General features: G+C 49.5%; 1 protein-coding gene across 5 annotated transcripts; it reads right to left on the reverse strand.

Moving 5' to 3' along the window:
• Nucleotides 1–339: 339 nt before the first annotated feature.
• DBNL (drebrin like) lies at nt 340–15,530 on the reverse strand. 5 transcript variants are annotated; one of them, XM_081285525.1, is made up of 13 exons: nt 13,848–15,528; nt 9,470–9,525; nt 7,314–7,426; nt 6,001–6,075; nt 4,788–4,934; nt 3,908–3,985; nt 3,519–3,670; nt 3,302–3,350; nt 2,890–2,983; nt 2,531–2,626; nt 2,315–2,427; nt 1,817–1,922; nt 340–1,242 (listed from the first exon to the last, which is right to left on the reverse strand). In XM_081285525.1, the coding sequence occupies exons 1-13, from the start codon at nt 13,928–13,930 to the stop codon at nt 1,103–1,105; spliced, it is 1,302 nt and encodes a 433-aa protein (XP_081141651.1). In that variant the 5' UTR covers nt 13,931–15,528; the 3' UTR covers nt 340–1,102. The 5 variants fall into 5 exon arrangements, with proteins under 5 accessions (XP_081141651.1, XP_081141647.1, XP_081141648.1 ...); XM_081285521.1 differs by lacking the exon at nt 2,531–2,626 and having other exon boundaries at nt 1,817–1,925; nt 13,848–15,530; XM_081285522.1 differs by lacking the exon at nt 2,531–2,626.
• Nucleotides 15,531–15,974: the final 444 nt, after the last annotated feature.

Consider the following 15,974-nt stretch of genomic DNA (forward strand, 5'->3'; position numbering starts at 1 on the left):
ATGCAGCCTTCACCCTAGGCTGCCAGCAGGTGAGGCCCAGAATCAAGCATGCCATCGGGCACCTCCTAGGCACAAGGACCTTATTGCCCAGTTATTGAGCAGGTCTCCATGTGTATTGTGCCATATAGCAGAAACTCCTTATGGTAGGGAGCTGCACTGCCTTGGCCTTTCCCAGAGGAACTAAAATGCAGGCAGGCTCCAACTTCAGTCACATGCTAACATTTATGCCTCTCCTAGTTGACTAATTGGTCACTAAGGTCTGAGAATAGGACCGTGCATATGCATGTGCATTTTCACTCACACAAACACATCCATCCCAGACACAAAGCAGATGCAGACTTCCAGGTTGGGGTTTGTTTCCACATAGGAGTGGCAAGCTACAGCAGGTCAGACCAGAACTGGGAGCCTGGGTACCAAACTGCAATTCTTGGATTTGTTCTTCAGACACACAGGCTGGGATAGAAAACAGGGAGACAGCAAGGACACATCGTGTCTTTGATTTTTCACATACCCAGAAATGGGAGCTTGGTCATCCCATCCCCACTTCCCAAGGCCCAAACAGAGGGACAGAAATGGAGTGGGGCCAGGCAGGCTCCAGTAAGACAATAACTCCCTGCTGTCAAACTCATCATGGTCCACTGACTTTGGTCATAGACTGGTAAAAGCAATTCTCTAAATTCACTGTTCCCAAAGGTCATTAGTTACAGCCACCATCCTTTAGAAGCCAGAGAGAAAGAAAGAAAAGGCAAATGCAGAAGGCTGCTCCAGATGCTCCTGCTCAGAGACCTGGCTTAGCAGTACTTACTCTCTTCAGGCAGAGATTACCTGGGGGCTCACTATGGGTGGGGCTTAGCTTAGTGTCCCACAGATGTGAAGAGCCACACTAGTGGAAGGATCTGGGAAGTTGCAGGAAGTGTGTTTGTGAATCACTGGGTTATTGCTGCATCTGGGGTGACAGAGGCTGAACCACCCAAGCCAGAGGAGCCCTGAGGCCTTTCCCTCATTGTGGTTCCATTCTTGGAAGTGCCAAACACTGACTCTTGCATCTTTTAACAATAAGGAAGCCACATCTGGGTGGGGAAGGGAAAGATGGGCTTCAGCCTCACTCAATGAGCTCCACGTAGTTGGCAGGGAACATGCCAAAGTGGCCATCGGGTCCATAGCCACGCCACCAGCCTTCGTCGATCACCTCGATGCCAGTGATGAGGTTCTCAGGATCAAAAGAGATCTCAGTGTCATCCGCTGCAGGAAGATTAAGCCCAGGTGCTACATCAGGGGCCCTGCTCACAAGTCCCCAATACTTGTGTGCCTCTTGGGCAGCCCCATCCCCTATGCACTAGAGCTCAGGGCTGTCTGCTTTCTCCTTGGTCACATCCCATTGTCATACAGACCATACAGAGCCTAATAGTACTGCAATGCCCGCCCCCTACACCTGGGAACATCTTCCTACAGAGCACTTCTACAAAAGGCTGCTCCCCAAAGACCCTCAGCCCTTTCCCCAAGGTCTCCTCTGGGAAGTCAGCTCCATTCTCTGGTCAGACCTGGAGGCTATACAAGATGGCAACTGAGGTTCCTGTGAAGGGATGGTAAGCAGCTGGCTAGAGTATGTGGGGGAGGCCCAGGCTGTCTTAGGATGGAAACTTCAGTACCATGGTCATCACAATTCCAGTGGGGCTTCCATCCTCAAACTTACCTCCCACCTTCCTCTTTGTTTCCCAACACCCTTGGTGCTGTCTCCCTACAGAGCCCCAGTCATTTGCTCCTAACTCCTAATCTCAGGACCCATGATCTGTGGCAGCCAGGTAGGGCACCTTACCTGCTTGGTAGTCATACAAGGCCCGGGCACACAGCCCTTGCCCACTAAGCCCCTGGCCCTGTGTATAGTGGTCAATGTGCTCAGAGCCAGTGTCTTGCTGCTGGACCTGCTGAGAGAGAAAGATGGGATTAACCCAGACTCAGCCTTCTCACCCAGGTGGCTCAGGTCAAGCTGGGGCCTGAGAAGGGGGTAACAGCACACGCAGGGTGAGCAGCAACATAAGGCTGGGGGCTACTGCTGTCCTAACACACCCGCACCATAGTCATCTCCCCAAGATATAGAGGCTGAAAGACAGTGCAAATGCCTTTGTAGTCCCAAACTGCAAGGTGCTTCCCTCACCCAGCATTAGTCACATGGGCACTGGCTCACATAATTTATAGCATGGGGTTCTTTCAAAAGTTGAATGAGAATCCATAAGTGCTTCAAAACCATTAGTGTGTCACAGAAAACTCATGCCTGTGACTCCTTCACTGCCCCACCCCACTACAGAGAACCCACCATTGGGGGCTCCTCGTAGAGGGGCTGTTGCTCTGGAGGCTCCTCGTACGTGGCTTCCTCTTCTGCCTGCACCAGACTTGGAGGAATGCTGGGTGCTGGCTCCTCACAGGCATCTGCATAGAGGACATAGCAGCTTCTGACTCCTCTCCTTCCCACAACTCTCCCTTCTCCACCATAGTCCCCCTCCAGGGTCCCATAGAATAATAAATGCCTTGCCTGCCCTGGGCCTTGAGACAGCAGAAGTTGGCTCTCTGCCAAAGGAGGTCTCTGGTTGGGTGAGCTGTTTCTGCAGGAAGGGGCTCCTCAGCTTGCCTGCAAACCCCCACAAACAACATCCCCACCACTTCAGAACCACTTCTTGGCACCCACACACCCACCTGGTCTGTTAGAGCAGCCCAAGGGAGCTGGCCCCAGCTAGCACAGGTACAGAGACTCCAGGGCTGTGCAGAGAGATGGCAGGCAGCACAGCCATATGGGTAGGAGGAGACACCTCAGCCCGAAGCTACTCTTCTCACTTATTCCTTGTCATTCTCCAATACACCTGTCTTGTGACCAGGCCCAGAGGGATGACCCACCTGGCTGAGGGCTAGAGATGGAGGTGGTAGACATGGCCCTCTCCTTCTGCTTGAAAATCTCCCGTGGGTGTGCAGTCCTCTGATCAGAAAACACCTAGGGGAGCACACATTGACCCGAGCAGTAAGACTCAAGAGCTTCTCACATCACTGCTCCCTACCCCAGCAAGTAGGCCCTGAAGGCTACAGTGGGGCCAAGAAGCCAAGGGGCTGGTAGGGCCTCTCCCAGGACTAGGTTGCAATCCATGCCAGAAGTTTCTGCTCCTGGTTTTCCTTCCCACTGGCATATCTGATATGCCCAGATATGTCTCAGGAATCTGAGCTGAGCCCTCAATCTGAGTTCAGGCGCTTTGACATGTGATGGATCCAAACTAGAAAGTTTCCAGACCCTTTGTGAGAAAATGCCAAGACTAACCTGCTCCTCCCTGTTCTTCGAAACCACTTCTTGCTGCTGTTCACCTGTCCTGTTGGGAAGGGCCAGAGTCGGGGAAGACAGCTAAGGCTCTTCAGCAGCCCCTCATGCTGTACCCTCAGTTGTCCTGCCTCTGAGGGATTAAGTGAGCACACAGGGACACCCAAGGGATCCCCCCACCATGAGGCCAGCACCCTAGCCCAGTGAATGGTGGGCTTACCTTGAGGGGATGGTTTCTCTGTGCTGCTCCTGGTAGCGCTGCTCTCGGCGGGCAGCCTCCTGCAGCTCCCGCTCCCGGCGTTCCTTTTCCAGCTGCCGCTGCTCCTCCTCAGCCCGTCGCTTCTCCTCCAGCCGGCGGTTCTCCTCCTCCTTCTGTAGGGAGGGCTGGCCACTCAACCCTACACTGACCCCTGGCCTCACCCCCTGCCTTGAACCAGGTCCCACAGGCATGTGGTTGAGGAAAGACACTACAGCACATCCCTCACATGCCTTGTGACTTAATTCACTTACGCCTTACTTTAACTACCTATAAAAGATCAGGTAGAACACTCACTACACGCCTGTGTAGCATGCTCATCAGCGTGCCTGCCCCTACTCCATGGTTCTTACCTCAGCTTTAGCCCAGAAGCTGTCTTTTCCAACTCTCTTGATCTCAGATATGGCATTGGTCTTCTGGTACACAGAACCCTGTGGGGGATAGCAAATGCTAGAGACCTGGCCCTGGGTGGAAGGCCCCGAGGTACAGAGGTAGGAGTAGGGTGGAAAGGATTTATAAGAGCATGTAAGTGGACTCAGTGGGGACGTAAGAGCCTGGCCCTTCACCCTCATGGAGACAGATACCACGTGCCCAGAAAGAGGCCCAGGAATCTGCCCCAGCAGTGATGCTGAAACTCAAGAACACTGGAGGGGTCTCTGGTGGCACCTAGCCCTTGTGCATGGGGGCCAAGGCAGGAAAGGTCCTGTCTGCAGACTCCTTGGGACCAGGTAGTTCTAAGGCAGGCCTCTGGCCAGGGCTACCCCTTAGAGAGCTGACTGGCACAGCATTGTCCACAGGAATTACTGCAGAACCCAACTGTATGTCTGATGCTATAGTTCCCCACTATCAACTTGACCACTCAGTGTAAGGACCACAAATCTACAGGTGTCTCCCTATAATGTGGGTGGGTAGGGCTCTGCTCTGATGCGATCTGAAGTCCCTCTACAATGGTTCCTGCTAGGGACCACAAAGGACTTGCTGGCACTGTGACCCTGGGAAATGGCTGGACCATTATAGCTGTGCATTCCTGAAGAGCCTCCAGCCTGACCATACATAGCTGGCTCCAGACAAAGGCTCTGGAATGGCTGGGCCAACCAGCAAGTATGGTTACCATCTATGGAAGCCAGGCATGAGGAGTCCAACTAACATAGACACTGGGAACCATATAGACTACTGGCCCCCATCCTGAAGTACTCAGCAATGAGAGCTCAGTGATGGGCAGGCAGCACTCACCACTGGGGCCTGGGGTCCTGCATCCTGGAAGCGGCTGCTTTCCCTGTGGAAGCTGTAGTTGGCCCCGGAGGCCTTGGCCACCTTCTGCATGATGCACTCAGGCTCCACATCCTCCTCTGCTCGTGCATTGATGGTCACATGGGCCCCCTGTGGCAGAAGCAGCACTTAAAGATAAGCTTTGCAAGCACAAGGGTGGATGAAAAAACTCATGTCTATCCATGTAGCAGGGGCCACCATTGCCCACAGGAGTTGGCAAGGCATCTGTCTGGCTGCTGGGAATTGAGGCCCTTCCTCTCTTGTGTTGTAATAGTTCCGGCTGCAGCTCAGGAGATGCCCAGTCAGCCACCAAGTTCTTCCTGAGAAGCAGACCCATGACCTCATTATCTGTTATATTAGACCCAATAACTTTTTTTTTTTGGTATGGGGAATTGAACCCAGAGGCACTTAAGCACTAAGCCACATGCCCAGACCTATTTATTTTGACACAAGGTCTCACTAAGTTGCCGAGTCTGACCTCGAACTTGTGATCCTCCTGCCTCAGCCTTCTGAGTTGCTGGGATTACAGGCATGCACCACTATGCCCAGCTAGACCAAATAAACTTGGAAGCCTTTTCAGCTACTAGATGGAAACACTGAGGCATATCAGAAAACGTATTTGTAGAACTGGGAATCAAAGATGTCTCTTTGCTAGTAATCAAAGAAGTGCAAAAAGGTCATCTAGCAAGTGAACAAATATTAATTACAACATAACTGCTTTTGAAATTGAAAAAAAGGTGGCCATAGAACAACTGATGTGAATACTTGCAGAAATGGGCTGAAAATGAATACACTAAAATGATGTTATGGTGGTGGGCACAAGCATCCCTTTTCTTTCTCCAAATCCTGACAATGCTGCTAAACTATCTAGAGTACTTGTAAACAAAACAAAACCCAGGGCCAGCCCTTCCCATTGGATCAGCTCCAGCATGATCCTTAATTCTGCTCTGTTGAGAACAACCTTCTATCTGGTCACATCCCTGCCTCCTATGTACCTCCAGTGTACCTGGGTCACCAGAGGAGCAGCCTCTGCTCATGCCCTGAGAGCCAAACAGAGCATTAGTCAATAGCATGCTCTTGACTCCAGCTCCAATTCCAACTCAGATGCACCCAGGAACCTGGGGTGTTTGATCCTGTGAGGCCCCTTATGGGACAGCAGGATTGGTGTAGCCCTCACCTTCAAGAAGTTGGCCATGGTGCTGACGTGGTTGGCGCATGCTCCCTTCCGCACATCATTCACACCCTCGCCTGTCTGCAACACAAGCACATCCAGCATGACCCAGGCCTCCTCCCAAAGCCATTTCCCTTTCCACAAGTTCCCAGGGACATAGCAACTTCCTTATCTCCCCAAACAGAATCCCCTCAAAGTAGCCATCATTCTCCCAACTGAGTCACACAACGAGTTTAGTTCTTACAGCTCCAAGGGGCTCAGGAACTGTTCTCTGGGCAGGACAGCTGCTGGTTTCCACTGTGGGGGAGTTTCCTGAGCTTTCTTTTTCTTCTTTTTTTGGTACCGGGGAATGAACCCAGTAGCACTTAACCACTGAGCCTCCAGCCCTTTTTATATTTTATTTAGAGACAGGGTCTCACTAAAATGCTTAGGGCTTTGCTAAGTTGCTGAGGCTATCTTGAACTTGTGATCCTCCTGCCTCAGCCTTCCAAGCCACTGGGATTATGGCATGCACTACCACACCGGGCTTCTGAGCTTTCTTCATTCCCAATGAGGTGGGTTATACTCTGCTGGAGCTCCTGTCCCTGCACACTCCTTAGGATTTCTGCTTCACTAAAAGGATTACCATGAAGGAAATGAGGCAGGAATTTCTTCTGTTGACTATTTTTATTTCACTTTGCAGGACTAATTCTGGGATTAGAGAATGAATTTTGTGTAGCAAGGCCAGTTATTTTGTTTATTTTTTGCTGTACTGGGGATTGAACTTAGGGCCTCACACATTAGGTATAGGCTCTACCATGGAGCTACATGCCTAGTTCTTTTTTTTTTTTTTTTTAATTTTTTTTTTAAGAGAGAGTGAGAGAGGAGAGAGAGAGAGAGAGAGAGAGAGAGAGAGAGAGAGAGAGAGAGAGAGAGAGAGAATTTTTTAAAATATTTATTTATTTTTTAGTTATTGGCAGACACAACATCTTTGTTTGTATGTGGTGCTGAGGATTGAACCCGGGCCGCACGCATGCCAGGTGAGCGCGCTACCGCTTGAGCCACATCTCCAGCCCACCTAGTTCTTTTTTAAATTTTTATTTTGAGACTAGATTTCACTAAGTTGCTGAAGCTAGCTTTGAACTTGTTGAGATTCCTCTAACAAGGACAGTTATTCTTTGGGCTACAATGAATTAATTAACTATTCTGCTCTTTCAACAGCTTTCAACTGTTCTGTTTAATAAATCATGCCAGTAAAATACACTGTTCCCAAAAAAAGTCAAAACGAAATAAATCAAGGGACTTTCCCCAGTCACACTAGATGAGATGAGTCCACGTACCCAGTTGATGAGGACAAACTTGGGCAGGCCAGAGTTGGGGTCCTTCACCCTGCAGAAGGCATACATCACCTTCCCACTGTTGAGTTCTTCCACCAGCTCCTCCAGACCACCTTCTGCAGAGTCACAGAGAGGGTTAGAGGTGGCCAGTGTCCCTTGCCCACCCTAATGCCTGATTCATCAGTAAGGGAACCCAAGCCACTATTCACCAGGGCTTCTTACCCCATCCACCTCAGAATCATCCTTGGGAGCTGAATTTAAAATGAGGTTCCTGGGGTTAGGGGTATAGCTCAGCGATAGAGCACTTCTGGCAGGTTTAAGGGCCAGTGTCCAATCCCCAATGCCACAATAAAATAAAAATAAAAACAAAATAAACTACTTACACTAGGCTGATTTAGCACAGCTCGTGAGACCTGAGAGACTGCATTTTCTTCTGTACCAGGGATTGAACCCAGGGGTGCTTAACCACTGAGCCACATCTCCAGCCCTTTTTTCTTTAGAGACAGGGTCTTGCTAAATTGCTTAGGGCTTCACTAAGTTGCTAAAGCTGGCTTTGAACTTGCCATCCTCCTGCCTCAGCCCCCCAAGTCGCTGGGATTACAGGCGTGCACCACTACTACACCTGGGTAGGAGACTGAATTTTCTGACAAGCACCTCAAGTGACTTTTTTTTAAAAACCCACACTAGTTTAAAAACCACTCTTCTAAACTCAATGAAAACTCTGGAAAAATATCATTTCTACTACAGATCACAAACATCAAAGTGAAGGATCTCTACATCAATTTTACTGTTGCCTGGACTCCACAAAGGGCCCCAGGATAGTGGGGCTACTAAGTCACCCCCACTGGGAGCCACATGTTCACTTAGACATCAGAGTCACCCAGAGGGTCAGATCTCTTGTAACATCTCTCAACTGAACAACTGGCTTGGTCCTCAGAGTCTCAGATGCTGGGAGTAGGATGGGCTGCATAAGCCGTTCTCCATGACACTCATTCTCAAACCCCAAACTTCCAAAGCTGAAAGGAGGAACTGGGTCAGGTATTTTAGCTACAGGACTCCACAGAACCTAGGCAGTCAATGCTGCATTGGTAGCATAGTCCTGCTTTATGTCACTGGCAACAATAGCAGAACTCTTAGACTGCTGATCCCTGCAATTCTCAGGCACCTACCATGTCATGTGAGATGCCCATTCAGTGCCCATTCTGGAAAGAGGATGCATCAGTGAAAACAGCTTGTAGGAGGAAGGGCTTTCTATCGATAATTGTCACTAAAACTGAACTTGTTCCACCAAGCAGAGAACTTGTTCCAGGCACTCATTGAACAACACAGCCACGTTCTGCTCAGTACTGGGAGTGGGAGGAAGTCAGGTGAACCTCAGAGTATAGGCATGCTGACCTTGAGCATGGGGAGGGATCAGAGTATCAGTTCGGGTTCATACCACATCATCTCTAGCTCAGCCTACTTGACAATTTCTGCCCAGTGGTGGCCAGGAGCCAGTTCTTCCTGCAGAAACGGCCCATACTGAGGTCCCCATCATCACCTGCAGTGACACTGCCTCTCCCCAGTGCTCTTGCCCACGGTAAGGGCAGAGAAGAGGCAGAGGAGAAGGTCTGTGGGGCTTCTGTACTTGCACTAGCTGGCATCCACCCAGCTGAAGCCTCCTGGGCAGACTGCCCATGATCTGGAGAGGGCTGGCTACTTTCACTTGGCTTCTCCAGAAAGAGCAGAACTTCCCTGTATCCAGGGATAAAATGTTGATGAAGAATGCTTTCACTCACAAACATCTAAAACCCAAAGCTTACCAGAAGTATCCAGTAAAGGGCCAGGACCCATGCTGCCCAGAGGACTGATAGAGCTCTGGCCCCTAGACCTGCCTTGTGTTGGTCCATATCCTAATCAGGGGGTCAAAGAATCCCTCAATGGAGCTAATGTGGGGATAGGTCTGCAGAAGGCAGGTTTCCCACTCTTACTCTCAGAAAGGGGAGATGTGACTGCAGTGGAGTCACATGCAGGGGAAACCTGTCTGCCTGAGTCCTTTTTCTCCTGCTGGGATAGCAGAAATGCCAACGAGATGGACCAGTAACAGTCAAAACCCTCTTCCTTTATACACCATATTCTCTGGCCTCCTGGTGCTAAGAGTCCATTTGAGGGATACTCACCTCCTGTGCCAGCCACACGAATGTCATTGCTATTGCCCTCGTAGGTAAACAAAGCCCTGAAATAAAACAAAAGTGGGTACAGTGGTCAGCACCCTAGGCTCCATCTGCCTTCACCACACCTATCAGGGAAGATGCAGACTCTGCTTTGCCCCACTCTGACCTGCCAGACAGGTTCTCATGTCTGAGGCCATGCTGAGGCTGACTAATCACGGGACTTGCTGTGAGAGAAAAAGCCATGGAGATAGGATGCACATACCTACTTAAAGGAAAATGTAAGTTGTTGAGTTTTATGATAACATTCCACACATTTATGTGTAAAATACTCATCTGGCTACCAGGTTCATGAATTTAAAAAGACAAAAGATACATATATATTTCTGAATCCAAAGCATCTCAAAGGAGAGATAGATATGAGGTAGGTAAATAGATAGGAAGGAGAAAGATGCACCAGGCAACTTGGAGGCTGCCAACACTCGGGTGTGCATCTGCCCTGCCTTAGTGAAGCCTGAAGGGTGGTGTGGCAGGTCTCCCTCAGATAGTCTCCTGGCAAACTCAGATTTTAATAGGTGTGTACAGTATCAGAACCCACAGGGACAATGTTACAAGAAGTCAATTAAGACCAGTGACCCACCAACCTCTTACAGACAGGAACCGTGGGCAAGATGCAGACTTTCTACCTAGTGGAAACTTAACTGTCCATGGCTGACACTGGGCTGCCTTTCTTTCTGATAATACTAATTATTTATAAGACTCTGAAAAAATTTTGGCTTACAAACTTGTGCCCCAGAGGTGGTGAGAAAAGATAGTAAATTTTATTAAATCTGAACTATGAAGAACAAGGGTTACTCAAGAGAACATTCTTGGAGAGATGGCCTTCGAGAGGCAAATTTTGCTTGAGGTTCCCCATAGTGTAATCATAGTCATCAGTACCAATCATGCAAGAACTTAACACCTCTGACAGTGCTGGTGGGTATAGGGTAGAGGCAATGATCTCTCTAAAAGAAAGTCAAGATAAAACCCAGCCCAGTATCTGTCATCTCTCCAGCTTTGGAGGAAAAACAGACAGAAGCTCTAGGGATAACGGCCTGCCAATGCCACTGGGCGGATGCATATGCCTGAGAAAGATAAATCAAACCCCATGCCCAGTGGACCTGGTTAGTAGGAAGGAGGCAGACCACTAGAAAAGAGCTGCTGCTTATCAGGAGAGGAAACAGAATATAGAAGGTGGGGGGACCACAGAGAAATATGAAGAAAGATTTGGAAAGTAGTAGATGTCAGCCTGAGTTGGTGGAACTTTCTGTGGGGGGAAAGAAGGCCATTCCTCTCTCTCTCTCTTTTTTTTTTCCTGGTGCCAGGGATTGAACCCAAGGGTGCTTAAGCACCAGGCCTCATGCCCAGCCATTTTTTTAATGTGTTGAAACAAGGTTTTGCTAAATTGCTCAGAGCCTCACTAAGTTGCTGAGGTTGGCTTTGAGCCTGCAATCCTCTGGCTTCAGCCTCTCAAACTACTGGGATTACCGGTGTGCAACACCATGCCCAACAAGACCATTCCTCTTGATGGCCACAAGGCCTGGCTGCCAGGGCACAGGGACTGGCACAAGCAGCAGGGAACAGAAGATGGCAGCTTATCTCTTCTAAGAAGAGATCTGGCAGCTAATAAATCCAACTTAGTATCTGCCATCTATCCCTCCAACTTCATTCCCCTCTCCCCAAGTTCCACTCTAAACCACCTTCAAGACTGTTCCCAGTTCAGAGGTACATTCCCATCTCTTCTTTCAAAACATGAAAAAATCTGGTGCACTGGCCTGTGCATAGCAAGGATGTGTGGCATGTAAATAAAGCCCTTACATTCCATCATTCTTTCAAATATGTATACTAACAACCTACTGTTTACTAGCAATAGGAATGCAGCTATGAACAATCCCCAAAGGCTCCGCCCATGGAACCTGCCTTCTAACAAGAGAGATAGACCACACACCTAGGCTAATGTACTGCCACAGAGTAAAAAAGGCACAGGATGGGACAATGAACCAGATGAGAACAATCTCATCAAGATCTGAAGGGAGGAGACTAGAGACAGATCCAAGTTAGAGAGCTAATAGGGCTGTGGTTCTGGCCTTAAGGCCTGATGCAATGCCATCTGCTGTGTGAAACCTTTAATGACCCATCAAACTGGAGATCAGCTCTTCTTCCTCTGATATTCTCTACTGCTTCTTCTATATCATTCAGTCCACCCTTCATCTGAGCTTTGAATACACAAAACAATTTTGTACCAGGCACCAAGGAAAGAGACAAGTTCATCCTACCCCTTTTACTGAAGAGATAAAAGGGACAAGAAAATCCACAAGGTATGTAAATGAAGGAAGTGAAACTAAAGGAGAGGAAAAGGTGACTGTAGTCAGGGAGCTCGGAATTCAGAAGTCTCTGAGAAGGAAACCTCAGAGGAGAGACCTGAAGGCATGCCCATACCTGGGATGAAGAGGAAGTGTGCTCCAGGCAGAGGAAGTAACAAGAGCAAGGGCTCTGAAGAGGAACCAGATTACAAATTTGAGGAAGAGAAAGGCAAGGGTAGAGTAGTTAGTGAGCAGGTGTGGCCACAGTGTGGTAAACAGGAGGGGCGGCAAAACAGGGTTATACAGGGCAAGTCAGTGGGGTGGAGTCTGGGCTTTACTCAATGTGCAACGGGAAGTCACTGCAGAGTTATGGGTAGGGAAGTAAGACAGTCCAGATCTTTTTCAGCTAGTGAAAGGGGACCTGCCTCAGTTTGTTGAGTAACTACCTAAATGGCTGTGACAATTAGGGTTGGAGGCCAGGGGCTCATGCAATTGACACAATCTGCAGTTATTCAGGAGCCTGGAGGTGAGTAAGTGGGCAACAGCATGGCTATCCAAGCAGAATATGGTAAGAGGAGGCTAAGCACCTTTAGGAGGAATACAGAGTAGATGGGACAGGTCAGAACCAGGCTGTGGTAGCAGTAGACAACTTTGGTAAGAAACCCAAGAAAAGACTAGAAACAAGGGAAGTCTGCACTACCAGCTGGGCTGTGAGGTATCACACCCAAACCAGTGACAGTTCGCCAGGTATAGTGGCACATGCCTGTAACCAGTGACTCTAGATATGAGGAAGGGTGACTGAAAGTTCGAGCCCCACCTCAGCAACTCAGTGAAGCCCTCAGCAACTTACTATAGCAAGTAAAATATAAAAAGGACTGGGGATGTAGCTCAGTGGTAAAGCATCCCTGGGTTCAATTCCCAATACAAACAAACAAACAAACAAACAAACAAAAACAGTGACAGTTCCTGAGAAGACCGAGGCACCAGGCAAGTATAAAGGAGACAAGAAAGCACTTAGACAAGGAGAGGTGGCTGGTTACAGCAGCAAATCCTAGCCCAGAACAATGAAAGGGAGTCCATGAGGACCCACACAGTAGGGTAGACTCAGTAGAGAAGGTCTCAGTGCTGACCACAGGGTGGGGGTGGTCCCACCACAACTCCACCCCCAAGTTCTAGTTTCTAATTTCCAAGTTTGGTTACCGAAATCTACCATACTAAGCATATTTCTTAGAACTGAAAGCACTAAAAACTGGTCAGTGAAAACAGTTTAAGCAAATGGGAAAGTGAAAAAGAGAACTAGAGAATTACTTACAGCTATGCATAGGGCAGAGAGTTGATCTGTATGGGGGCTACCCAGGGTTACCCCCAGAAACTTCAGATTCAGGCTCCCAGTACTGTAGTTTCATCAACTGCATAAGGGGACCTACACACTGATAGCCTCCCAAAGCCTGCCGGGGAGTGGTGGAGGGAAGACCTGACTTTTTTCTAAATAGGTGGCCAGTATACTATTTTTATTCTTCCCACGATTCAGACACAAGAAAAGAGAAGCAGAGGTCTTGAAATCCACATTCCCAGGGAACTAGGGCCCCCAACCTGTCCTCCTTGTCTGAGCCTCCAGAGCAAGCTCATGTTTCCCAGCCCGACTGTCAGACCCCTCTCAAAGGCCATCCCTGAACTCAGCGTTCGGAAGAACCCAAGCGATGCTTCCGCCTTCTCAGGCGAGGGTGGAGGAGCTGCGGAGGACCCCTTTCTCCAGGGAAGTCCCAGAGCTGGAAAAAAGAACCTGGAGAGGCCAGCAAGTACCACCGAGCGAAGTCCTACAGAGAGGGCCGCGAAGCCGACACTAGGCGTCGAGGGTGCAGGGGAAAGGGCTGGGTCTCCCAAGCCGTTCCACCCGTTCACGAACTACGCGGCAGCGGTGAAAAGGGTGGGACAGCACAAAGCTGGGGTGTGGGGCGGGCAGGCAGGTGAGCCTCGCACCACCTGCGGCCGCGCCGCCTGTCGCTAGCGTCCCCCATCCACTCCGGGCCCGCCCAGCTGCCCACCAGTCGGTCGGGGACTTCTCGGTGACCACCCGCACGTAGGCCTCTTGCAGCGCGGGCCCGTTCCGGCTCAGGTTCGCCGCCATGGTCCGCCCCACAGTCCCCGAGCCGCAGCCGATGCAGCTTTTGGGGCCAGCCTCCCTTGACCGCCGGAGCCCCGCCCAGGTGGACGGAAGCCTCGCCTCTGACAGCCGGAAGCCCCGCCCCGAGGCCGGAAGTGAAAGTAGAGGCGGGACTGAACCGTAGCCTTTGGGCTCTCCTCGGGGTGAAGGCGGGTTGAGGTTGTTCTTTTCAGGCGCTGGCGAACTAGAGGAACAGTCTTGTCAGCTTCTGTTCGTCCGCAGGGTGGTCTCCCCAGGCGTGGCCTAGAGTGTGCTCTGGTTCCAGTCCAACCGCTTAGTAGCTCCAGGAGTGATGCTTAATTCTGTTAATTCTTGTCGGAGTTAATGCACTTACTTAAGAGAGCCTGCATTCACGAGTCTTCCTCCACACCGGATCCCACGAGCCAGTGTGTGGATCCTCACCAGAAGTTTGATTTATGAATAAGTCATGTACAGTTCACATAATGAATACACGTGTGAATGAATGCTAAGCGATGATCGCACCGCTACAAAACCTAAAAAAAAAAAAAAAATGCTTTTGTTCCGGTTCTCACTTTTTTTTTTCTCCCTCTGCAGTTTGGTTAAGTGTGGGGTAGTGGAGGAATGAAAAGGACTCGCTTTGTGCTTTACCTTCACATGGAGGAGGTGGTTGTACCACCTTGAAGGATAAGAACCATCTTGCCTCAACCAGCCCCCTTCCAGGAAAGACCATTTTTTTCCATCCACAAATGTGCATGGATCATGAGAAGACGTTTTGGTTCTGAGGTGTGAACCAGACTAAAGGGTCTGAAGGATAGGGCACAGGTAGAAGTCCAGGGGAGGGGCTTTGTGTTTTTTGGAGATCTAATGGAATCTTAAGTGGATTTTAAATGAGAGAGGATGGGACCTACCATAGGTAGATCATCTCCATTCCTGTTTCCCACCCACTCACATTTTTCTTGTGTTTCCCTCCCATCACATCTTGCATATGAGAAACTGAGTGACTCCATTTTTGAGAAACCAGCCTCTACCTCAGAGCAAAGCAAGGAAGGGGGCGTGACCCTTGTCCTTGAAAAACCCACAGAGCACTCCTAGGCACATACCTACCCTGCAAATAACAGGAGAGATTTGTGGCACCAGGTGTCCCTGATTCAGGCTAGGTGAGGACCCATAGCAAACCCCTAGCAACCACCAATCAGCATGAGACAGGGAAAATACCTGGGATGTCAGATGACCCTCCCAGTAGTTTATGGTGGTTGATAACATTTTGGGAAACCATGTAGTCCAGCATGTACTCCCCTCATGGCTTAAACCAATCAGTTTAAACGAATCCCCCTCTTGTACTGACCAATCACCCTTACCCAACTTGTTCCCTCCAGTGAATGTACTAATCATGTTTTAGAGTTGTTTTATGATTTTCCTGAGGTGTGTGATGATTTGCTAAGAGATGCTATGATGTATGTAAACTCCCTGCCTTCTCCAAAGAGTGTATAAAACTGCTGCAAACCCTAGGCTCGGGGCCTCTCAGCATCACCAGTTGCTGTGTGCTCAGAGGACCGACCTAGCTCTCAGTAAATGCCTCTTTGCTGCTTACATCCATCTTGGTCTCTGGTGGTCTTCTGGAGGTCCCAAACTCGAGCATAACACATACTGCTTTCATAATACCACTTAACATAAATAGAAAATTATTACAATGACCATCTGGGAGTGACAGTCTTTCTTGCATGATCAGACACTGGCACTATTGTAGGCGGACTAGGAGACAGCAGAGTGAGAGGCAGGCTCCACGAGGCAGATCTGCTGTTGCCCTCCAACATGAAGGCTTGCTAAGGTCCTGCCCTCCAGGGGTATCCTGTTGTAGGCAGCTGGATGCCATTGAGCCTGTCTGGAGCGTGGGGACCTAGAAGAAGCAGGGAGGTGTTAGGTGATATATTTTAGAAAAATCAGAGAAGCCACACTGTTTGGACTGTTGGGAGTTTTGCAGATTTCCCATAGCTTTAGGTTTTGTTTAAATAAAACCTGTCAACAGGGAAAGATCAGATGGTAGGGA

This window comes from Spermophilus citellus (assembly GCF_964194105.1).
Source record: "Spermophilus citellus genome assembly, chromosome: 3".
NCBI lineage: Eukaryota > Metazoa > Chordata > Mammalia > Rodentia > Sciuridae > Spermophilus > Spermophilus citellus.